The following is a 25,227-nucleotide window of genomic DNA, read 5'->3' as shown; positions in this document are numbered from 1 at the left end:
TCCAATATTAAACATTCCATGTCTTAATGTCTAATTTTACTTGAACAATATATAAAGATTAATTATGAAGACCATAATCTCTATATATGTGAAAAATAATATTAAAAACCCTCTGGCATAAAATGGTAAGACTCAACCTTTAAAATGGGTAAATTAAAGGAACACTACACTTTTTTTGGAAAAGGCTCATTTTACAACTCCCCTAGAGTTAAACAGTTGAGTTTGACCATTTTTGAATCCATTCAGCCGAACTCCGAGTCTGGCGGTAGCACTTTGAACTTAGTTTAGCATAGATCATTGAATCGGATTAAACCATTAGCATTTGGTCATCAAAAATGACCAAAAAGTTTTGATAATTTTCCTATTTAAAGCTTGACTCTTCTGTAGTTACATCATATACTAAGGCCGACGGAAAATGAAAAGTTGCCAATATGGCTAGGAACTATACTCTCATTCCGGCGTAATAATCAGGGAACTTTGCTGCCGTACCATGGGTGCAGCAAGCACAATTATATTATGCAGCACCTGAAAGTAGTCCCCAGCTAGGTAACTGTGCTACCGCCAGACCCGGAGATCGGCTGAATGGATTCAAAAACGGTAAAACTCAACTGTTTAACTCTAGGGGAGTTGTAAAATGAGCCTATTTCCAAAAAAAGTGGAGCGTTCCTTTAAACAAATGAACAGATTTAGTGTTCATTAATTGCTCTCTGGAATGTCTTAAATTACTGAAACTTTTTGCCATTTTAAAAGTTCAACTGAAATTAAATTTAATGTCAGTCCTTCCCCAGAAGAATCACAGACAATTAAAATGTTACAAATTAGTAGGAAACAAACATTATCTGATGGATCACAAACACACAGTACATATTAAAGTAAAGGATTAGGTCACAAGAAAGAAGTTCACATTAAAAAGTGTCCAACTCTTAAAGAGAAGGAACACCGAACATTACAAAGGACGACACCAGAGAACATTAAAATACTGATGTAGTGAGAAGATTGTTAGAAAGTGTTACATTCACGAATTGCAGTAGTGACAACTTGCAATTTTGACAAGAACCCATTTAAATTTAAAGTATGCGATACACTGAACATACAAATCTAATCATCTCCGTAATTATGGCTTTAGCTATAATACAAGGCATGAAGGCCAAACGTACCTCGAGCACAGATGAAACACCAGCCTACGTTTACAGGTGAGGAAAAGTGTCCGTTCTTCCTAGAACTGGAGTGGTTGCTACATATGATGATGTGGGGCGTTATCAACACACTGCCAGCCGCCACACAGCCGTCTCCTGTGTGATACGCCACCGGACAGCGGATACATCGCATCATACGGCCTAAATAGAGAGAAAAAAAGGAAACTGCTCTGAAATTGCTTTTGTAAAATACAATGCAAAAGTCAATCTTCTATGTATCTACCTTTGCCAGCTTTGTGAAGGTCTCTGTCGAGACAGCATGTGGCACAGCTGTGCTGAGGGCAGCGGAGGCCTCTAATATCGGTGGTGGTGCCAGTGTACTTGCGGGCACACGTTTCGTGGTAGTAGCGGCCACAAGCGTTCACGGAGCACCGCTTCATGTCACCCTCCGCGACCTTGCAGGAGAAACAAGGGTGGGAACCTGGAGAAAGTTATGGTGACAAACAGATTAGACTAATCAGGAACTGAAAACAGAAAAAAATCCTTTAAAAACACAATTATCAATGCACCATTCTTAGAATAAATAAAATCCATGACACAATTTTAAAATAAAATAACCCATTTATTACAACCTGTCCAATTTAGGTCTAAAATGTAGTGTTGCTATCAAACTTTTTTTTCCACCGAAGTTATAGGCATTTTGTAAGTGTTACTGGTGGGCTATAAAACTGGTAATAACTTTTAAAAAGTTACCACAAATCAGATGTAATGTAATACACCTTTTTAATTCAGTTTATTGAAAAATTATGCCAAACTATTTAGGAGCAATAGGATGTAATCATGCTCACCTGTCTTACACTCCTGACACAGTTGTTCTCCATCTGTTCCACTGTTAGATCCTATACACTCTGGATGAAACAGCCTGTTACAGTCTCCCTCACAGCTCACCAAAGAATCCCCGAATGTTTCACAGACCTAAGAGATTTACAGAAGAAACAACAACAGATTGCTATTGTATCAGAAAGAGTCAGACAAAATCAGAACTACTGTTTTACATTTCTGTGAGTGCTGATCTGCCGCAACCTCAAACATAACACTTTTAAATAGATACATTTCTCAGACAGTATAGACCTTTACATTGTGTCAAATATAATTCCATTTCAAATAAATGCTGTTATTTTGAACTTTCTATTTGTCAAAAAATCTTGGTTTAATCAGCAAGTGTTTTCAACACTGATAATTAGAAGGAATGCAACTTAAGCATCAAATAAGCAGACTAAACTAATGGCTGCTGAAAATTCAGCTTTGCCAGCACAGGAATCAATTACATTTTGAAATATAATCACATAGTTATTTCACAATATTACTGATTTTACTGTGCGTTTATCAAAACTTTTGAACAGCGATGTATCTAATGTCATTATATAATGTTACATAATCCCAGCGTTTATAGAGCTTACATGGCACACGGTGTCCTTTTTTGAGGAACTTCCTCCTTGACGGGACAGGCTTGAGTCCACGGACTGCGCATCAGATCCGTCAGCATCTACTGTAGCAGGACTGTCCGAGCGCTTCCCGAATCCAGTCTGCAAGGGAAGCAAAAATGTGACTTTACAAGCAGAGTCCATTTGGCAACAAAACCTGATTGATATTTCAAATAAATAAATCTGTCATAACAATTGTGTAACCCAACGAGGAGTGTATGGCTAAGGTGCCAATCAAAACATCCTGCTGGCACTCTGGCTGTATTTTTGAGTGTAGTCTGACCTGTGGATCATTGAGGCCTCTGGAGTCAGAGTCAGAAGTGTCTCTGTACAGTGAGCTGGCCATCTCCACATCAGTAGATGCTCTGCTGCGTTTCTTCAGTGGTTTACACGAGTCTGAGATCTCACTGGCACCTACAGGATTAGAGTAGCATTAATAGGGAGATACTGATCCGTAAATTAATTTATGGGCTTATTAATCATTTAAAACAAACCAAAAACTACATCTAACAAAACCATTTCAATAAATGTAAAATTCATCGTGCAGTGTCAATCACCTTTTTGTGACCCTGTTTTGAAATCCATTTGAGGTGCTGCTTCAGCCTGTGAAAAAGAAAAGTCAATTTTATAACATGTTTCTTATATGACTCACTTTAAATATAGACGATGTATTACAGTGTTATTTTAGTATAATTGAGATACTCTCATAGTGTTCAATATTTTAAATTAGCTTTCATTTTTATATTTTGTTTTCATTTTAAATTTAGTTAACATTGTGATAATTTTGTTGTGTTTGTCTTTTTTATTTAGAAATGTGTCTATATAATCTTTGATATTTTGTTATTTTAGTGCATCAAGTTAAACTAAAAAATGACAAATGTTGCTTTGGCGACTATAAAATGTGTTTAAGGTTTTTATATTTTATTAGTTAAATTAAAGGTAAATTGTATTTTATTTCAAGTAATGAAAATGTCTTTTATGGTTTTAGTTTTAGTTAACTATAATAACCCTGATGCATCATGAAGAAGAAAGAAAAAGCACGGGCAAATTCATTAAATTTCTATGTCACTTTTCTGCTGGTATTTCTGTGCTGGTATTTCCAACAGAAATTGTGTTTTATTCACGAACCACCTACATACCAAAATTTATACAAACTGAAATGTTTAAAAGTGAAAGTTTCTTTCCATCATGGCATCAGTAAAAATACAGTACAAAATGTATTTTAAGAGCTGATTCAGCTGCCTGGATGGCAGTGGTGGAGTGATTCTGAACGTTATATCAGACTTACGAGTCTGCTGTATTCATCCCAAGTAAGCATTCAGTAACTGGCGCCTAAGATGGGAAACTGTGCTGTGCAAATATATAATAACAGGTTTGCACAGTAATATGATTTAGATAATTCCTTTAGCAAATCAGATGCTAAAATTATGTAGGTAGTGAATGCAAATAAATGCAGCGGGTTTAATTAATGCTTGAGATACTGAAAAGCTACTCTACGGTTTGTTGGATTCATCACTGTTAAATGATTTAATATTTTGTTTATGTGCTCGACCTGTTCTTTCTTCACTTTCTTTTTTGGCACTGGTTCCACACTCTTCTCCGACTCGGAACGGCTTTGCACAGACCGGCGCTGCTGCTTTCTCTCTGATATCACACAAACACAGAGCAGTTTTTCACAGTTTAGATTTATACTGCAAAGGACATCTGAATACCATTGCAAAAGGGAGTTTAACTCTGGTGACTAACTCTGTGTTTGCGCTTATATATACCTGTGGATTGCTCAGCGCTCTCCTGGTCACTCCAGGCTAAGGGAGATGCAGCTCGCTCTTCTTCACTGGAACACGTTTCTGCCTTATCACTGGAGCCCTTTGTGGGATAGATTGAGAAACATTAAAAAAAAAAACACATACCAACAGCTGCCTGGCAGAAAAGGTGCAATTTCTTCTCAAGCAGCATGCATGAAGAGAGAGAGCAGAGCCCTAATTTTAGGTTAGCAAGCTGCAGCTGATCTTAGTAATTAACTTTAGGCAGTAAGCTATAATAGCTTAACATGTACATTAACAGCATCTCAACCTAACTAAATGCATTATAGAGAATAAATAACATTTCACAGCATTTTTGGTGACATTAATTCTACCTAACCTGCAAGATGTTATGCGGCATAGTTATTATCTGTTTAGCAAACCATGATGTAAATGAGTCAGACAGGAAAGCTTAATAATAATGGGAAATATGGGAGCGAAAGTATACATATTTACAACATAATAGTAAATACACTCATATACAATTAGTACACTATTTACACTAGGATGCAAATAGCAATCTGTCATTTTTATCAGGGCTCGCAAAATCACTAGCCCGATGTCCCGGGGCTATTGCGTTTTCCAGTCGGGCTCTGGGGCTACCTTAAATACAGGGCTCCCACGCAGTGTTCCCTCTAAGCTGAGCATGTGCGTGACCGCACAGAAGAAATAATGTGCCTCGCACACACAAAAATGAGTTGGGAAGCCTTGATTGAATGCCGCCAGTAAAAGGGAAAGAATAGCAATGCTCGGGCAAACCGCTATAGAGCTGATGTCACGACAGAGTTAGAGCCGGTTTCATAGAAAGAGAACAATATGCACCAAATGAGTCGCTGTAGAAACTGAATACTTCAATAGTTGCGGTGCGCTCAACACGAGAGACAATGACATGTGAAATAAAACGTCCTCATGTATTAAAGAAGAGTGGCTTGATTAAGTGCTGGAAATAGCGGAGGACGGGTAACACAACTCTGAAACATGTTCAGTCACACACAAGAGTATCATACAAACTGTACTTCATAACGATGTTTAGACAGCTATAGAAGAATTCATGTGTTCACGTTTTTATATTTAACTTACTGATCTCAGCTTAAGTTTTGCTTCAGTTTGTATTCTATTCTATTCTATCAGTTTAAATAGTTTGTTTTGATAATATATTATGTTAGGGCTATATTATAACCTGATAAATAATTGACCTTGTTTTTGAGTCTTTGACTTTGAGTCTCTTGCTCATCAAGGCTGTTTTCATTTAAAAAAATACAGAAAAAAAACAGTGATATAGTGAAATAATATTGCAATTTCTAATATTGGTTTCCTATTTTAATACCTATACTTTAAAACAGCATTTATTCCTGTGATCAAAGCTGTATTTTCAGCATCATCGCTACAGTCTTCAGAGTCACATGATCCTTCAGAAATCATTCTAATATGCTGATTTATTATCAGTGTTGAAACTTTTGTGCTGCTTAATATTTTTTTATTTTGGAACCTGTGTTACTTTTTTCTTTGATTCTTTGATTAATAAAAAGTTTAAAAGAACAGCATTTATTCAAAATAGAAATATTTTCTAACAATAGAAGTCTTTACTATCTATTTTATCCATTTAACACATCCTTTCTGAATAAAGTTTAACTTTCTTTAAACTTTTTTGAAGTATCTTTAAAAAAGAAAGAAAAAAAACTTCTGACCCCAAACTTTTGAATAGTTTATATTGTAACAAAAATCTCTTCTTTTTTTTTTTAATATCACAGGTCCCAAAAAAATACAGTATAAAAGAAATAAGGCAGTACAACTGTTTCCAACATTGATTAAAAATCAGCATATTAGAATGACTTCTAAAGGATCATGTGACACTGAAAATACTGCTTTGCTTCACAGGAATTAATTACATTTGAAAGTATATTAAAATAGAAAACATTTATTTTAAATTGCAATAATATTTCACAATATTATTTTGTGAAATAATATTCAGTATTTTTTATCAAATAGATACAGCCTTGATGAGCATAAGAAACTTCTTTAAAAAACTTTATTGATCCAAACTTTTGAACTGCAGTGTATTGTACAGTAAAAATGTTTTCTCAGGTAACCTAAAATGTACAGCATTTAGTTACATCAAGGGTCAAATCAAATATAAATAGCACATTAAAGTTAAAAAGTTACACACTTTTTATTTTTGTGTGCATGCTGTACAGGTCTGGTATAAAGAATGCTTTTGCTCAGGTGCCCGAAATGTCCGCCGAATAGAGAAAAGTTTTGCTCAGCAAGAAAAAAAGAGGGAATATTGCTCCCGCGGGCCCTTAAATTTGATACAACTAAACTGAAGAGTTTTTAAGGCCTTAGACAGTTTTAAATACATTAAATGGTATTAGAAATAATTTTTCAAATTGCCTTAAATAGATTTTTAAGAATTCTGCAGATACCTTGTAAATAGTCAAATAAAACTCTTTCCTTGATATTCGTTGATATTTGTGTATTGAAAATGTTTTTGATTGACATTGATTGATTTTATTTGGGCTAGTTAAATTCATTTTCGGACTACCAAAATCTGAAGAGTACCTGCCGAAGGGCTACCAGGGATTTAGAAATTTTGTGAGCCCTGTTTATTATCTAATTTTTATTTCATTTCTATTCCTTTCTTTATTCTTCAGTTTTAGTTTAATAATTTATGCAATTCAACTTGTTTTATTTCAGTTAGTAGTATATTTCTAGCTTTCCCAAGTTTAACTTTTTCATCTACTATTTCTGTTATTTTTTAGCTTCATTTTAATTAACAAAAATGAACGTTACCACTAACAACACATCTGTATATGCTGTTATAAAAATGAGATATAAATTTAAGCAGTAGTAAATCTAAGCAAAATTAATGAAGTAAATTTAAGCAAACTCCAATTTCATTAAACATTTTACTTCGTTGCATAGAGAGTCACTAGAGGACAACTACAGTTTTGATCTGAGAAATTGTACCTTTTAAAAAATTGTTTTAAATGATGTTGTTTCAGAGTTTCTTTGATTAAGCTTTTCTTTTCAAAACAGTGATCGATGCTGAAATTACATTATTTACATTAAAGGGTTACTTCACCCCAAAATGAAAATTTTGTCATTAATCACTTACCCCAATGTTGTTCCAAACCCGTAAAAGCTTTGTTTGTTTTCAGAACACAATTTAAGATATTCTGGATGAAAACCGGGAGGCTTGTAACTGTCCCATTGACTGCCAAGGCCCAAAAAAGTATGAAAAACAGCATCAGAATAGTCCATCTGTCCATCAAACAAAAATAACGACTTTATACAACAATTAGTCTCCTCTGCATCACCGTCGCTCCATTTTGTAGAGTATCAGCTGGACACAAACTACGTACGCTGTTTTGTGTCAGCTGCGCCACACAGATACGTTTTCTACGTTTATTTACGCTTTGATTTGAATGAAAACAGTGTATCCGGTTTTCATCCATAATATCTTAAATTGTGTTCCGAAGACAAACAAAGCTTTTACGGGTTTAGAACGAAATGGGGGTAAGTGATTAATGACAAAATTTTCATTTTTGGGGTGGAGTAACCGTTTAAACATATACACATTTCCTTAAGTTCACTAGCATTTTTTAATTTCTACCTCAGGTGACTGAACCTGATCGCTGGGCCTCTCCTCACTCTCAGTCTTCTTAGGTAAGTCCAACTTTTGCTTTGGGAGCTGCCAGTCGCATTTGATGATCTCCACGTTTAGTTTCTTCATAGTAATAGAGAGTGGGAGGAGCTTGCGGGCTGCAGCGGTCTTCCAGGGTGTCCTGACTGGAGGTGGGGAGGGTTCCTTGGGATGGGGGTCAGGTTTTGCAGGGCTGTGGGGTTGGTCTTGGTCCATATCATCCTCTCCCTGATTGGGAGATGATGTTTCTCCACTACTATTGATGCTGCACTGCCTCCGTGGCTGCTGCCGACGAGGTATGTGCTCTTCTTTTGCTCCAGCACTGCCTTTAGAGCGTCTCTGCTTGCGTTCGGGGCGCTTTTTACTGGTCGCCCTAGGTGAGGTCACAGTGTCGGCAGCAGGAGCAGGAGCAGGAGCAGGAACAGGAGCAGGAGCAGGAGTAGGAGCACCGGGTTCTTTGTCAATGTAGATGAAGGTGTAGTTCTCGTTGCGTTCTTGCAGTGTCATCTGCAGAGCGGCTTCCGCGTGACCCACACCCACTTCCCATTGGGCACGCTCCTTCTGGGACTGAGGCTTCAGCAACTTTAAAATTAATAAACCACAGAATAAGTAATCCGAAATGTCCACAGAAAGATGGTCACCACATCTGAAGTACAGCAGCATACCTTTTGTTTCTCAGTTGGGTTGGTTGCTTTCCGGAGTGTTTCTGCTTGCAACTCCTCGAACTGGCTCTCACTCTTGTACACCACAGTTCTCTTCTCATGAATCCAAGCCCTCTCAGGGACACTTCCGAAGAACTGCACGTGGTATTCCTTAACACCTACCAGGAACCATGGAAGCAAGTTATTAGAAACATAAATTTGAAGCAAGAGAGTAGAGATACCAGCTAAAAGCTGAAATACTAGGGGTGTAAGAAAATATCGATACACGGGAGTATAGCGATATTTTATTTGGTGATACTATATTGATTCTCAAAAACGGAATATCGATATTAAAAAAAAAAATAAAAAAATCATACAGGATTCATGGCAGTTGTTTCGTTTTGAGCACTAGAGAGCAGTCTTCATCTCTGAACTTAAACAGTGACAGGGAATACTAGCATTAGGGCACGCCACTAATTGGAAAGGGTGCTTGCTGCAGAGCCAAATGGGAGGAGCTGGAGCTCTAGTTCCCCCTCGCTGGAGGTAATGGGTGGAGATAGACACCTAACCACACCCTAACCCTACCCCTTACCCTATCACTAAACATAACTCCGGTGCTCGCATCGCGGTCTTAGCGATTCCACGTGGAACATAAATACAAACTGAAAAACCTGTGAAATCCAAGTTGAAAGGTTCTGAGAATGTTCAATATCCCTATTTATTTTGTTTTTTCAATTGTTTTGTTTTCTTTAGGAATCCTGCAATCACTTTATTTTTCATTGATACTAAGCAAATGTAATTTTTTGTTCAGATCAAAATGTTATGACATTGTATATTACAATTGTAAATTTAAACTGTGAACCTTTAAAGCAGGGTTTAAAAATATATATGGTCTTTTTACAAAATACATTTTATATAAGAATCCTGCAAGCACTTTAATTTTTTCCCCTTGACTTGTACTGCACAAAAAGTGGTTCAATAACGTTAAATGTTACACGGACTGATTATTGCAAATGCAGATCCCAGTGTGTTCTGGTTAAACAATTTTTATTTATTTATTTTCATTTGTGCACCAGAAAGGCAGACTACTAGCAAAGTGTTTCTGCATGAATTTGTTGTGTTTGGAACAATTAGAAAGTCTGGTACTTTCTGATCCTCGGTCATTTATGGCGCTTTTCCACTGCATGGTACGGCACGGTACGGTTTAATTCGGCTCACTTTTGAGGGGTTTTCCACTGGGTACAGTACCTGGTACTTTTTTTAGTACCACTTCGGCCACGGTTCCAAGCGAACCGTACCGTTACCAAAATGTGACATGTAAACTCTGCTGATCACTGATTGGCCGGAGAAAATCATCACTGCCTGCGTCATTGAACTTGTGGCACGAGACACAATATACCCGCTAGATTTAAATCAGCACAGCCAGCGAAGGATCGAACGCAACTGTTTTGAATGAGTGAACCTTTCTTTTAACAACCAAAAAATGGCTGTTTCGTTGTCTGTTGAGGAAGTACAGATGTTCCTCTCGTTGATAGCCGAGGAGCGGATGCAGTGAGAGCGTGATGGAGCGACGTGGAATGAAAACGTTTTTCAGGAGTCACGGCAGTAGAGGCGGCGCAACTATAATAACACGTGAATAATCCCGCCCACTCTAAAGCAGTACTAAACTGCAGTGGAACCGCGAACAGAGCCATGCTGTTCTGAACCGTGCCATTAGTGGATGATTCCCAGATCTTCCTCTGTAAATGTTTTCAAAGCCAACAAGTATGTAACACCTAGCTTTTTAAAATTTGCTCTGATTTTAAATATCGTCCAGAGTATTCCAGTCATAACAATACGCACTTGTAATAGAAGAATTACCTCTTTTATTAAGTCGTATATGAACATTTGACTGAGGGTCTGATGACACCATGCACGGCCACCAAGGATACGTCCCAACCTTAGCCCAAACCAAGTCACCAATCTCATACTCTTGACAAGAGCCGGTGCTAGTGATGACCGAAGGATAGTGCTTTTCAACCTAAACAAGAACACAAGATGGTCTTGGATGAACAGGAACTGATCAGATCTCATCAACCAGAAATTCTTAACACTTTCCCACATCTTCTGAAGTGAAAAGGGCTATAAACATATGAGGAACATTAAACTCACTTTCTGTTCCTTCAGTTCTGCTTTGGGGCTTTTGAGGGTCGAAGAAGGTTGCTCTTCTCTGAATGCGACATGACTTTCGTTGGGCTGTGAGGAGTTTTGAACCGCCCCTAAACGCTCATCCACTTTGCATGTCTGCTGGCTCTCCTCTTTTTGACCAGCACCATGTCTGCTGCTTCTCTTTTTCCTCTTTTCCTTCTTCTGCTCATGTCTTCTTCTGGAAGCCTCGCCGGCCTGAAACTCTTGCAGCAGATCCCCGCACAGGGAGGACTCGAACAGCTCCCTGCCATTCTGGTAGGTCTTAATGATCTTTATTTTGATCTCTGGGGAGCTGGTCTTTTTGGGAGTGTTGGTGGATTGTGCAATGGGGTTGGAGACGGTGCTTTCTTGAGGTGCAAGGAGGGGTGGTGAAGAGGGCAAAAGCAATGGAGGGGGGGGTGGCAAGACTTGAGGCATTAGATGAGAAGCAGGAGGTGGATGATGGTGGTGAGGCAACAGTGGTGGGTTTTGTGGATGGTGGTGTTGCTGCTGCTGATGGTGGTGGTGATGATGATGATGGTGAGGAGGATGATGAGGCTGGTGGTGATGAGGTGGAGGTGAGATGTGGCTTGGAGGCTTCTCCTGGACCACTGGTGGTCTCAATACAGTGCCTTCACCAAGCAGCAAACTGTGATCCCCATAGTTTCGTATGGCGCCGTAGCCATTAGCTGAGCCGTTAGGGAACTGAGAGTACAAGGCAAACTTGGCCTGTTGCTCATAGGTACCTACGCCTGTCGGGTAGCCATTTGTAATGACTGGGAGGTCTTCAGCAGGGTAAGGAAAGCCTGACTCCAAAGGAGACTCAAAGTTTTGCTGTCCTCCATCATCTGGGTCACTGATAGCTTCATAGACATCCTCCTGTCTGATGTTAGCGGAGTCAATAAGCTGAGGGGGTTGCTGAATTGTGTTTCCCATGATCCCTTGCATGAAAGAGAAGGAGAAATCCATTGTTCTGCTCCAGCATCCTTAAGTTTCCCTTTTTCTTACAGGGTCTGCTGAGATTTTGAGGAAAAACAGATAGAATGTGTTTATGACAAAAAAACATCACTACGTTTTATCACATTTGTGACAAATTGCTCTGTGCAAAAATGTTTAATAGCTTTATGTGTACTAAAAAATGTGATTAACACTATGCACAAATGAGTTTGTGAGGCTTGCAGTACGTCTGCAACACCGCAAATTTCCCTCCCAGGGGATAAATTCCTTTCCTAATTCTTGAGAGGAAACTTCATACAAAATTTAGACTGAAATTACACAGCCTTGCTGGATAAGATATTTAGTCAGAATCAAGTATGTTAAATGCCATATGTGTTCTTTATCTCAGCTTCTATTTCACTAAATAATCTTATGAATGTTGAGCTTCTCTCCCTTTAATTATAAGTATGGCTACGCCAGCTGGTCAATAAAATAAATATTTGTCATCAAAGCAGTGTTTATTTAGTCTATTTTGCTTGTTTCGTCTGTCCAGTAAGAGATGTAAAACAAGCCCTTAAAGACTCATTTAGCACATGAACCACATCACTCAATATCACAGAACAAACGTTTCTAAACCAACTAATCAAAAACACTGTTTCATGTCAAAGAAACAAACCTGCAGTGACCAGCAGCTGGCTAACATTAGCCTGCTAGCCTTTTCTGGATAACGAAACATACCCGATATCATCATATTATCATATATAAACACATCAAACTTAATAAAAAAAATGTTATATGGGCCGCGAATAAACAAAATTAAGCTCTTGTGTAGTCAAAAACAGATCCTGTTTTCCTAACAGCCTTGTAAAGCGGACCCGTGTAATGTCGCTGCATTATATGAAAGGCGGCGTTAGCGGATGTGCTAATGTGTGTTTATGGGGAAAACACCAACGCACGTAACGTTACTTCTAAGGTTTATCACGTGGGAATTTTCCAAACACATATTTTGTTTCAAAATGGTATGTTTCTTGGTAGAATGGATCATGCAGGGAACCATAAAAACTGAAGTGAATGCGAACATGCCAACATGGCTGCCCGTACCCCTTTAAATCAAATTGGCCAGATTACATTTCCATCAGGAAAAGGTGTGCTGAAAACCAATGCTTTATTGTTATCAAAAACAGAAATACATGCAGCGCTTGTTTGGATTCAACGCGTTTATGAAACGAAGCATCGAAACAACGGTAGAATAAAAGCGTCTGTACCTTCAGCGTGTTCCATTCTAAACAAATACACCAAATAAACTGGATTCCCGCTGCAGTTAACATACATATATCAACACAAAGACCTATGACTCCACGTTTCTTAGATCTAATCCGGTGTATGGAGAAAAGGGGCTAGATCAGTCGTATGTCGATCCCCATGATAGAATGTGTGGCTGTGGAATCGGGAGAGGCCCCGTTTTTTTTTTTTTTTTGCGGGATGCTCCTGCAGACCCAGGGAAATTTGGCTCCCATATATTTTATTATAGCCGTCTCCCTCCCTCTAGCTGTAACAAAAGCCCCTCAGCTTAAGGCCTGTGTCTCAGCGCCAAAATAAAATCTCCCCCATTGGCTGTGCTGCATGATGTGAGGGGCATGTTGGGACGAGTAGTTTTTTTTTCTTCTTAAAATTACAACATAATTACTACAATATTATTGCTTCACATTAAAGCATAAGGTGTGATCAATGCATTAAAGATAGTAATTATATGTATATACAATATATATTCACAATAAAAACTATGCACGTATATAACAAGTAATTGTTAAACATAATAAAAAAAAAAAAAAAAAAAATTGTTTTCGAAAAATAGCCAAATTCTACTTTGACCACGTAATAATAACAACAGTAAACAATATGCATTTAACTTATCGTAAAAACAATATCATTATTGTGCTTTCCAAAGAATAGTCAAAAACTACTTCGACCATGAAATAAATAAATACATAAGTGTGTGTGTGCATATATAAAAGTAAAATGTTTGTAAAATTAAAAATAAAAGCAATATTTTATATGGATGAAGCTAGATAAAACTAAAGATAGATGATTTTAATATACTCTCTTAACGTGTGCTTTATTCGAGGCCTACAGAAATAATAATTACCAATGTAACATTACAACAATTGTTTTGCAAAAATGCAACATTTCATACACATTATACGTTAGTACTGTTCCTTCCCTGTGGATCTCAAGCGATGCACATATACCTAATTGATAGTTTTCACGTGACGTCACACCCTCCTAGGAACGCCCACCTGGAGGCAAAACGACGCTTAGCTGCACTGACCGCCAGCTATTTTTACGCAGATTGCATCAAGTAATAATGTAGTAAAACGCAGGTATTAAAAGGCGAGATTCAGTGGACACCTTATTTGATGATGTATATTTTGTACAGGCAAGAAGATGAAGCCAGAATAAAAACGCAATGTGCAAAGTTTCACATTAAATGGCTTCCCGTAGAAAACCATTAGAAGGAAAACACTGAACCGTTAAGTGGACTGCGTTCATGTTCCCGGCCACATCTGCTTCCCTGTGAAAAAATTTGTTTGCCCTCCAAGTCTTCGAGCCGGTCACGTGACTGAAAACTATCAATAACAACCATGTGAAACGCCTTGCTACCCCGCCACTGTTCTCAACACTGTAATATTGACTGTTGCCATGACAATTCTTAGTTACAGCTGAACTGAGATCAGCAGCTGCCCTCATGATCACGGATGAGGTCATGGGAAGTTCCACTGTCCGCCCCGTCCAGTGGATTGGCCAGCGTCACTGGTGCCTATAGCTCGCTCATTGGCTTATGTGGCTGTCAATCACGCCTCACCCCTCATCGGATGATCCTCCTCGGTAGGACGATCGGTTTGACTGGGCCTCCGGAGGCAACCTGACAGTCCGTTTAAAATCCGATCGCAACAATACATCAGCACGAATGTATTAATTTATATGTCCATTTAGAATTAAACTCCAGGAGCGACATACCATCGTGAATGGATTATCTCATCCCGCAAAAGGTCCGTTTTCCCGCGTACCATCGCCTCCGAGGAAATTTGACCCTCAGCTGCAGGAGGAGCGCTGTCGAACCGGACATTTTTCTCCACCGTCATCCGATCTGACACCATATCCAATGATTACAGTTTAACAACCGTCACACCGCACGACACGGGCTTTTCGACAGGTTGGTAGATGTTTACCGTTAATCGTGTTTCGAGTTGTTAAATGCTCGATATGTTTTTTAGATCCTCTCTATCCTCTCCTTCTCGATGGCTTTCATCTGTTGTCTCTTAACCGTTAAGCCACGCTCGCTGTTAGTTGTACATTAACGAAAGTAAAAAAAAAAAGAATTGTCCGGTCGCCTTTCTCTAAAGTTGACTGATGTTGTGTCGACGATATCCGTAGAAAAGCATCTGTAATAGATGTAAAGTTGTGCTGGTATTGAATGCGGTGTTTTGAGATGGTGCAACGTTATATCTGAGGCCTTCTGCGCCTGTCATTAAACTTCACTCTTTTGACTTAACGTTACTCCCACCGCTTTTAGATAACAATTTAGACGTTTCGATTAGTTATAATAGAAAGTGGGCATTGCAGTTTACGTTGACGTACGCATAAAATAAAGTAATAGCACTGTAATAATTGCCATAAATATGATATAACGTTTAAACACTTTACCAGTTGTAATTTGAGGCAAACTTTTGGGTGAAATTAAACGTTCGTTGTATTGTTGTTAAATATGGCCTATGACTTTGACAAGTCTCTGGTGTTTGTGTTCTGTTTTAGCAACGCAAGCGGCGAAGATAAACACGTGAGTCGGTATTTGTGTGCAGCGCTCGCGGCCGGTGTTCGGAAATATTCAAGTAACGTTAGGGATAACTGCAGGCTTGAGCAATGGGCGTGGCGAAAGGTTAGGGCGTGCCAAAAGGTAGGGGCGTGGAGAAAGGTCTTAATGATTGGTCGACAAAGCTGTCTGTCAGGGTGTGGGGGTATTTTGTTGTACTGATTCACCTTTCGGAACGCCTCATTTCAGCACGCCCATTGCTCCAGGCTGCAGCTACCCCCGTCTCGAAATATTCGGTGACGCTGGGCGGAGCAGACATGAATATTCATGAGTTTCCTGTTTCGCGTTAAAGCGCCACTGAAAATATTGACTGTTTTCAGAACAAGAAATGCTTCAAAGTGTGAAGTTCAGCAGGTATTCAGGCTACTGTTAATTTAGGCACAATAGTTTGTAGATTGTGTCGTATGTTATGTTTAATTATTACAGCTATTAATTTGTTGAGTATACACTCCAACTTACTGAGCCAACAAACATTTTTATGTAGCTAATTTATTTTGACAATCTTTAAAACTTTTAATGACTGATATAAATTTATCTTTGCTGTTGTTGACATAATAAAGTTTCAGTTGTGATCATTCTGTGGTGTTTCTTATTGTTTGGTTATATTGAAAAGTCAATATAAGATTGTATGTTAGATTATTATTATTATTATTATTATTATTATATATAAACACTACAGTGTATTTTAAAGTTGCACTACCATATTCATTCATGTGTTGTAAATCTTATATTGTTTAGATTGCATGTGGCTCTTGCAACGGCTGGTACCACTGGGACTGCATAAACAGGTTTATTGTAAATAAATTGTATTACAGTTACATTACATCTATTTCTCTCTTTACAGGACACCTGATTTTCAGTAACAAAATGGCAGTTTTTAGCTCACAGGTGCTTCTCGCTGTAACAAGATCAAGGTGAGGTCATCATCCAAGTGACTGGTACATAAATGAATATTTTTGTCCTGTTCCAAGTGTACCATTATTTTAAAATAATATTTGATAAAATATTAATATTTCATAATAACATTTTGTAATGTTTCACAATTGCAGTGCTTCATGCAGGTTTTAAAAATAGAAATGGGAAGCTTGCATCTTTGTTAAAGCACATTAATTCCTCCTTGCATTCTAAAGATATGTGAGCTGGCTAAAGAAGTTGGCTAAATTGTCCTTTTAGTAATGGAATACTTTTCTTGCTTTCATATTAGTTTTGCACATTATTATAAAGTCGCTGGGTTTACAGGCTTTACATGATCAGGATAGGATTGAAAGATTAGCTTTAAGAAAAGGAAAGTAAGCGATTTTATCGCACTAATCTCATATTAACATTATATAATTTTAAAATCTTAGGGCTCAATTGACCATTACTGTAAACAATTAGCTGTTTTTTTACAAACTGAAGAATAAGTTGAAATAATTTTCTGTAGTAATCTAGAGCACAGAAACTTGAGTATGCCTAAATATTTTACCTTGTGCTTTAACATTGTAAATAGTTTCTTTATCAAAACTCAAAGTTCTGGTTTTCTTCTAGGGGGTCCTACTTGCTTTCTAAAAGACACGGTTGTGCTTCACTCCCGTCAACCGCATGCATACACTACCATTCTGAGTTTCACGGCCGGGTTGCCGTCACTGCCAGGTGTCCCAGGCCGCTGTACCCCTGTTACACATCCAGCTTCATCCACCCTGGTTGCATAGCTGCACGTCCCCTCCACAGTTCTTGTGCTTGGCTTCAAGAGGTGAAGGACACCCCTGAACCTGTCAAGGGTGAGCCCGTCCCTGCCACCTCTGGCGCTCAACCACCAGCAGCAGTGCCAAGAAAGTCCCTGGGACAGAGAGTCCTGGATGAGCTCAAGCATTACTATCATGGCTTCCGCCTTCTGGGCATCGACACCAAAATCGCAGCCAGGATGGTCTGGAGGTTACTGCACGGGCAGCAGCTCACCCGGAGGGAGAGGAGAAGGGTATGTTTGGGTCAAGAAATATTTGGAAATCTATTTGATGAGGAGCTTTGTGTTACTTTGGGTTTACAGCGGTAGAGTGGTTGTATTGAATATTAATTCCATGATAGTTTGATATGGAGAAATATCATTATCATATGTATTTACAAGGTACTTCAGTTTAATTAAAAAAAATACCTGTGGTAGCTATAAGTCTGATTTGTTATTTCTTTGCATCTCCGTGATATGTGAGCTCAAGTTATACATTCTCAAATAATATTCCAGTATTTGATATTCTAGTAAATATATATATATTTTTTTAATTATTTACAAAATTATCTGGAAACAAAAATGTTAGTCAAAACATAATTTAAGTGGTATTAATGGAATTTCTAGTATTTCAGAAATATTTAAGTATTATATTGCACTTTTATTATTAAATCCACATCTATTTTAAAATCATAACTTGTGTCTCTTGCAATGCCATTTGAACTACTATAGTACATGTACAAAATTGTTATATTACCAAAGTATTTCATCGCGGTATTACCATGGTGTCATGTCCACACAACAAACATGGTAATATTATGTTTTTACTTTATCTACCCATATAAACTGGGTAATGTAGTTCTTTGTTTACAATATTCATTCACATAATACTCCAAATAGTACCAAAGTGCAGTGTCCAAAATAATATGGCAAATATGGCATTTTAGTTTATTTATAGTCTCAAAATACCTTTATATAAGATGTAAGTAGTTTGACAAAGGAAAATGTGTTACGTTATGAATATATGTACAGGATTTGAGTTTTATAAAAAGGTAATTATGTTTGATAATCCTGTTAGAACAAACCATTGCTTGGTCAAGGATTTATTATGTAATGTGACACAAATAGGATTGCATAACCAAAAAGCTGAACACCTCAGAGAAAGTACAGCTAGAAATGCTTTTCTCACTTACCCATAATGCTTCTGTGTTTGACTACGGATGAATAAGACCTGTCCTGTTGTCTCCACAGCTGATGCGGACATGTGCTGACTTGTTCCGGCTTGTGCCCTTCATGGTCTTTATCATCGTTCCCTTCATGGAGTTTCTGCTCCCCGTATTCCTCAAACTCTTTCCAGAAATGCTGCCTTCTACATTTGAGACCCAGTTCAAGAAGGTATTATAACCTCACATTTTAAATAAATTATGAAATGCAAGCATAAGAAATCAGTGTTAAGGATTCGTAAAACTATTTCTCAATGAATCTGAGTAGTAATTTTCATGAAGTCGGTCAAAATTGTTGAGTAATGACTAATGAAACATCTGAATTTGTTTGTTTTACTCTGACAGGAGGAAAAACAGAGGAAGGGACTTGCTGCTAAACTAGAGCTGGCCAAATTCTTACAGGAGACCATTGCTGAGATGGCCAGGAGGAACAAAGCAGCTGTTGGAGATGAGACTCAGAAGTTCTCGACTTACGTGCAACAGGTAAGTTCAGTAGTCAAATCCATTTTTCAATATCACATATAGTTCAAATTGTTCTGGTTGTGACTGATGCTTCTAACTTGTCCGCTATAGGTGAGGCACACCGGTGAACAGCCCAGCACTAAAGACATCGTGAAGTTCTCCAAGCTCTTTGAGGATGAGCTGACGCTGGAGCATCTGGAGCGGCCGCAGCTGGTGGCCTTGTGCAAACTGCTGGAGCTCCAGCCCATCGGCACCAATAACCTGCTGCGTTTCCAGCTGATGATGCAGCTGCGCACCATCAAGACTGACGATGAGGTGAGAAAAAACCAGACAACTGCCACTGAACCTCTAAAGTAGTTTTACAGCTGGATTTATGACTTGACATGTTGCTGTGACCTCTAGGTTTGTGGGTGACTACAGTAAACCATACGTCTTAAAATTAGGGAATGATCGCAAAGAATGCATTTTTACATTCTACTATACTAGTTTTCTATAATTTTTCTACGTAAACATGCACTAAATAAACATCTAGGACTGTTGCTTTTGCATCTTTTTATGAAACGCATTCTAAAAACATTAATCTTAAAGGATTAGTTCACTCCAGAATGAAAATTTCCTGATAATTTTCTCGTCTCCATGTCATCCAAGATGTTCATGTCTTTCTTTCTTCAGTCGCAAAAAAACAAGTTTTTTTTGAGGAAAACATTCCAATGGCGGCCAATGGGTTGAAGGTCTAAATAGCAGTGTCAATGCAGCTTCAGCTGGCACTATTTACCCACAAATGCTCGTGTTGCACTAGCTCTGCAATGCACATCTGCAACTTCACGCACTACGTAATCACGTTGGAAAGGTCACGCGTGGTTATTTCTTCGTTAAGTGTACTCTGGTTCAAAAAGTTAGGTTAGGGAAAAAACTTCATCTCATTTTCTCCTTCAACTTCCAAATCATCCAACATCGTTGTTTTATCTTTTTTTGTAAAGGGCGTTTGACTTTCTTTGGACGTTTGCTTTGTAAACACTTGGGTGGTGAGCATTTGTAGTTAAAATAATTTTTATTGTTTTAAGAAAATGACAGATCGTTTCACTAGATAAGACTCTTATTCCTCGGCTGGGATTGCGTAGGGCCTTTTGAAGTTAAGTTAAAATAAGTTCAACTTTTTTTTTTTTTTTGAACACAAAAATGCATTCTGAGTGAATGCTGCCTTCGGCTCTGATCAGACAGAATGTGTTTTTAGGTCTGAAAAGGTGAGGCGCACCACACTGCCTTTTTTTTGGTGGTTTTTTATGTTGCTAGGCAACCTCCAAATCAACTTGTCCTGTCAGTCTAATCAAAGGATTGTAGTGCGAGCGCTCTAAAATCTTTGGTTTTTGCTCAAATATTTAGTTTTTTACGTAAACTGTCATATTAGCAAAAACCTTAAATACAGCTCCGGGTAACCCGCAACAGACACCAAAAATTTCTCCTCCATCATTGCAGTCTCCGGACTTTCTAAGCAACTGTAAACTTTCATCACCACAACAGAAGGCCCGCCTCTCCATTCATTCGATTGGACAATGGAAAAAAACGCGAATGACGTCGAGCGCTCAGAGTTGTTGTTTTTTTTTTTTTTACTTAACTTTTTAACTTCAGCCGCTCAGAACGCTCCTACAAAAGTGCGGAAAACGCTCGCTGCCAATAGAAAACTATTTTAAAAAGGTGCTTCTAACTGCAAAAAACGTGTTCTGTCTGATTGGGGCCTTAGACTTTAAAGTAATATTCTGGGTTTGATATATTAAGGAGATTATCTCAGATGTTAGACAATCATGATTTTCGGTTTTTGTTTCTCTCTGTAGATGATCGCCAAGGAGGGTGTGGCCGCAATGACTGTAGCTGAGCTCCAGGCCGCCAGCAGGAGTCGCGGCATGAGATCTTTGGGTCTGACCACAGATCAGCTCCGACAGCAGCTGCAGCAGGTGTGTGCACACAGACCAGCCTGACTAGGTTGTAAAACTGCCTACTGGAGGATATTTATGACTGTTTTCCATCCAAAGACTGTAGACAAATTGAAAGTGACACACACAACAGACTTTAAACAGTCCTCTTATATTTGCCAGCTTGTGCCCCCTGAGTATTGTTTTCCTTTTGTCACAGTGTGGTGTTGGCACTGTAATGCTGCGTCTGTGGTGTTACAGATATTTTTCTGATTGTTTTGACATTACTGTACGTGCGACTGTATGCTTTGAGTCATTGATGAATTGTTAATTGTTATTCGTGTTCTTTCTCTTTCAGTGGCTGGACCTGCACTTGAAAGAGAACGTCCCACCGTCCCTGTTGCTGCTCTCTCGTGCAATGTACCTGACGGACCTCACTCCCAAAACTCCAGTCATCCCACCTGTGCCCAAACTGGAGGTGAAAATAAAATTCTATACAAGTTTGTCTAAATAAATGTAAAAAAGATACTACAATTTAAAATACAGTCCTCTAAATGTTACAAGTGAATTTGGCATCACAACATTATAATGTACAGTATGAAAAATGGATGTTCGTTTTGAGATTTACCAAGGGTTGCATATAACAGTTGATAAATCACTTGTTTTTTTTGAAGATAAACATTGAGTAGATGCTAACAAATTATACTCTATTATCATCCAGTTACCAATGTATCGCATCCATCCCCTCACTTTCAACATCATAATTACGTATGTAAATATATTCGGTACACATTCTGTAAATATCCAAAGAGCAACAGGTTGTAAATACCAATGTATTTACCTAATAGGCACCTAGACTTAAATTAAACCAAAGTTTCTTAGCTCTGTTTACTCTCTGCTTAAACTCTTGCCAGTGCTTGGCAACAGATTACCTTTGAAACCTTAACCGACTGATGTCTAGACGGGGTAGAAATCCAGACTGGCACCACTGATATGCTATTACTGTTCTGTTAATGGTTGTTATGGTTTCATATTCTTTATGTCTGTGTCACAGAAAGCCACTCCTCCTGTGGAGGCCGAAACCACCGTCAAAGGGAATTCGCTGTCCTCCTCAGTGGAGGTGCTGGTGGACTCTGCTCCAGTCATTAAAGACAGAAAGGTAGGAAAGTTATTACATCGCCAATCAATCAATCAATTACTCAGTCTTCAAGGGCTCTCCAGGATGTCAGTCATTGTATAATAAGTAATGGTTACAAATAGTTTAAATTCAAGATATTGTGACCACTTTGAATTTGTATTTTAGTCTGAAGAATTGTTGGAGAAACCCAGAGGGTTGGACATGCCATCACCCGAAGCTCAGTTAATACATGTAAGTGTGCCAAACAAGATATTGTATTGGTCACTCAATGTGTGTATTTATTGAAAGATAGAGTCAACAGTATGTGGTTTTGGAAGGATTACTTTCACCGTTGCACATATTTTACAGAACTGTCCTTCTTTTAATGTTGTTGGTAATGGTTTTATTCCGAAATGTAGAAATACATAACATATTTTAAATAGTAGTTCCCATATTTTTTGAGGTTTGAGGTATTGCATTTTTTTGCATGGATGTAGAATTTTTTATTAAATATTAAAATGAAAGATTTTGCATAGTAGTTGTAATGTTTTAAGAGGCTTCATTTTATATTGTATTTTCATCTTTTATTTTTAGCATGAATTTAGAATTTCCATCAAATATTAAATTGAAAGATTTTATATAGTTTGATTGTATTTTTAGCATGTATTTAGAAAGATTTCATATAATAGTTAATATTTTAAGAGGTTTCATTTTATATTGTAATGTTTTTTATTTTTAGCATGAATTTAGAATTTCTATCAAATTAAATTGAAAGATTTTATATAGTAGCTGTAATGTTGTAAAAGGTTTCGTTTATATTGTGTTTTCATCTTTTATTTTTAGCATGAATTTAGAATTTCCATCAGATATTAAATTGAAAGATTTTATAAAATAGTTGTATTATTTTAGAAAGTTTAATGTGATATGGTATGTTCTCTTGTTTATTTTTAGCATTAGCATGAATGCTAATAAATATGTGTCGGTCCATATGTAAATTCCTATTTATGCTCATATTTAACTACTGTTGTATATTTTGTGTGTGTGTCTTAACACACTCACCCATACCTGTTCTGTCCCATCAGGCTAAAGAGGCAGAGTTGTCACAGAAGTCCAAGATGAGCGCCAATGGGATATGAGAGGGGCTCCATGTTTCCTCAGTCACCTTATTCTGTTGGAGAAGAGGGTGGAGGTTCGAGTTTGGCCTTTCCACCGCTGCTGCTTCTGCTGAAGAAGCGTCTCTCTCACAGTCTAGGATTTCAGGGGCCTTGCCGTCTCACACCTCTCATACGGACTTGATGGACTAGTCGCATCACATCCTTCATCGACATCTGGCCCTCAAAAAGGAGGAAAATTGTTTTAGAATTTAGACATCACTCCAGCTTGACATCCGACATGTTTACATCTCCCATCCCCTGAAGGTTTGATAAATAATGGAAATTTGAAATGGAAAAAAAAAAAACCCATCAACTCAGTCCAGCCAGGAAATGAATACGGAACTCATAAGACTATTTTGTAAATGTGTAAATAAATTGTTCAATACCTGCATATTATATAAGTGCTACTGCTTTATACAGTCAGCTGTGCCATATGTTTGGGCTAGAAGGTGAAAAGTCATATTTTAATATGAGGAATGCATATGCTTGCATTCTGGATTTAGGTTGGCAGATGAATTGTAAATGGCCAAGTATGTGGGTATTTTTTTTTATTTCAAAAATTTCAAAATCCCTTTTCTAAGGGAATATTACGTTCACATCCTCAGGAGATGCGATTAGCGGTGTAGCGATTGCGCTACTTTGCAGTTTGGCACAAATAAATTATGTTAATTTGTTCATAATATGCTGTGTCCACCTTTCAATCATGTGTTGAAATTTTTCCTTGGCGCAATATCTAAACGACTATTGGAGTCGCAAAATTTACGTTTCACTTATGGTTAAAAATATTGAAAATTCCCCTAAAGACAAATGTTTATTTTTGATTTACATACCGTTTGGATTATTGTGTTTCATGTTGCACTGAATAAACCACTGAGAGGGAAAACGATATTGGATGGCAATACTGTAAAGTTTTAATTTAAAAAGTATTGAATCCCTCAGGTATTTGCTTTGTTTATCCCATAACCTGCCTTTAACTCGACTGTAAATTTAATTGAATTTGTTGCATCTTTGAACTGTCCCAATCTGTCCTGGTGCATTTTTTTTGTGTTTATCAACTGTGTAAAATTGAAACTGCCTCTCATTGCATTAAACAGCGTGCCATCTTGTATCACTGTACAGTCAAAAAGTAAAGGTGCTCAATGGTCATACCTCTTTTAAATGTGTTACACATCCCAATTATTACCCCTGTTTATTAAGTGTAATGTGAACAAATATACTATTTTTTGTTTCCAAAATTTAAAAGGTCAAGTTCACTAAATTTTGCAATTGATTGTGTAAAAAAAAAAAAAACATAAAAAAAGCTTTAAACATCGAAAGGATTGATGTGAAATGTATTTTCTCATGAATCAAATAGTCTAAATCTGAGCTCCATCTGAAAAATAGATTATTTTACCAGGGGTTTTCAAATTGAGTTGATAGGGTGTCTGTGGACAATTTAAAATAACATTTTTATAAAATGCATTTTTAGGGCTGTCAATGTTAACTTACAAAACTATTAATGTTAATTGAACCTATTTAGTATGTTTAATACATTTATCTTTTTAGCATATTTACCAAAACTATTTGATAAACTTACTTGCATTCAGACCTAATTTTAAAAAGAAACTTAAAACAAATCTGCATATTAAGTGAAATGGTGATGGTAAAAATGTGAGATGAGAGGAAAAATTTCTGCGTTTCCCATAAAACTTTACATTCGGCCTCAAAACGTTAGCTTTTCCCTGAGAAACGTTGCATTAGCTTGCAAAACTATTGCATTTGCTCAAAACACTTTTTAATTTAAGCAACGTCCCGTCACTCGCAAATCTTCCGCGTTCCCTCAAGAAATTCACTCATACATTTTTGCCCTGACCTGAGAAACTTAAATTTGAAGCAAAACTTTTGGAAGAGCAACAGCATTTGAATAGAATTTTTCTTTCCATCTCTATGTCCCTTTACGGTCTCCGTAGTATTTAGTTTTTGTTTAAAAAAAACAGCTAC

General features: G+C 37.7%; 2 protein-coding genes across 4 annotated transcripts in view; one reads left to right on the top strand and one right to left on the bottom strand.

Annotated features, from left to right (window-relative positions):
* Positions 1 to 13,428, bottom strand: part of LOC306864510 (histone-lysine N-methyltransferase NSD3-like) — a 29,442-nt gene extending 16,014 nt beyond the window's left edge. Inside the window, exons 1-13 of one of the 3 annotated variants that reach the window (XM_079408558.1) lie at positions 13,074 to 13,428; positions 10,858 to 11,888; positions 10,567 to 10,726; positions 8,731 to 8,885; positions 8,036 to 8,647; positions 4,390 to 4,486; positions 4,173 to 4,264; positions 3,178 to 3,223; positions 2,904 to 3,034; positions 2,597 to 2,722; positions 1,985 to 2,111; positions 1,420 to 1,617; positions 1,158 to 1,337 (exon numbers count right to left, since the gene is read on the bottom strand). In XM_079408558.1, coding sequence (XP_079264684.1) covers positions 1,158 to 1,337; positions 1,420 to 1,617; positions 1,985 to 2,111; positions 2,597 to 2,722; positions 2,904 to 3,034; positions 3,178 to 3,223; positions 4,173 to 4,264; positions 4,390 to 4,486; positions 8,036 to 8,647; positions 8,731 to 8,885; positions 10,567 to 10,726; positions 10,858 to 11,841 — 2,908 coding nt within the window. In that variant the 5' untranslated portion in view covers positions 11,842 to 11,888; positions 13,074 to 13,428. Of the gene's footprint in view, positions 1 to 1,157; positions 1,338 to 1,419; positions 1,618 to 1,984; positions 2,112 to 2,596; positions 2,723 to 2,903; positions 3,035 to 3,177; positions 3,224 to 4,172; positions 4,265 to 4,389; positions 4,487 to 8,035; positions 8,648 to 8,730; positions 8,886 to 10,566; positions 10,727 to 10,857; positions 11,889 to 12,484; positions 12,724 to 13,073 lie in introns of those variants that run through there. The other 2 variants (XM_079408557.1, XM_079408556.1) reach the window with 2 other exon arrangements.
* Positions 13,429 to 14,669: 1,241 nt separating this feature from the next.
* Positions 14,670 to 24,523, top strand: LOC306864512 (LETM1 domain-containing protein LETM2, mitochondrial-like). The gene is made up of 11 exons (XM_079408560.1): positions 14,670 to 15,022; positions 16,524 to 16,593; positions 17,207 to 17,636; positions 18,633 to 18,776; positions 18,950 to 19,087; positions 19,178 to 19,381; positions 20,899 to 21,018; positions 21,335 to 21,454; positions 22,031 to 22,135; positions 22,280 to 22,345; positions 23,176 to 24,523. Exons 2-11 carry the CDS (start codon positions 16,547 to 16,549, stop codon positions 23,227 to 23,229), a joined length of 1,428 nt encoding a protein of 475 aa, XP_079264686.1. The 5' UTR covers positions 14,670 to 15,022; positions 16,524 to 16,546; the 3' UTR covers positions 23,230 to 24,523.
* Positions 24,524 to 25,227: the final 704 nt, after the last annotated feature.

The sequence above is a fragment of the Barbus barbus genome (assembly GCF_936440315.1).
Source record: "Barbus barbus genome assembly, chromosome: 45".
Taxonomy (NCBI): domain Eukaryota; kingdom Metazoa; phylum Chordata; class Actinopteri; order Cypriniformes; family Cyprinidae; genus Barbus; species Barbus barbus.
Note: the sequence above shows the minus strand (reverse complement) of the source record. Positions and strands in the feature narration are given on the sequence as shown.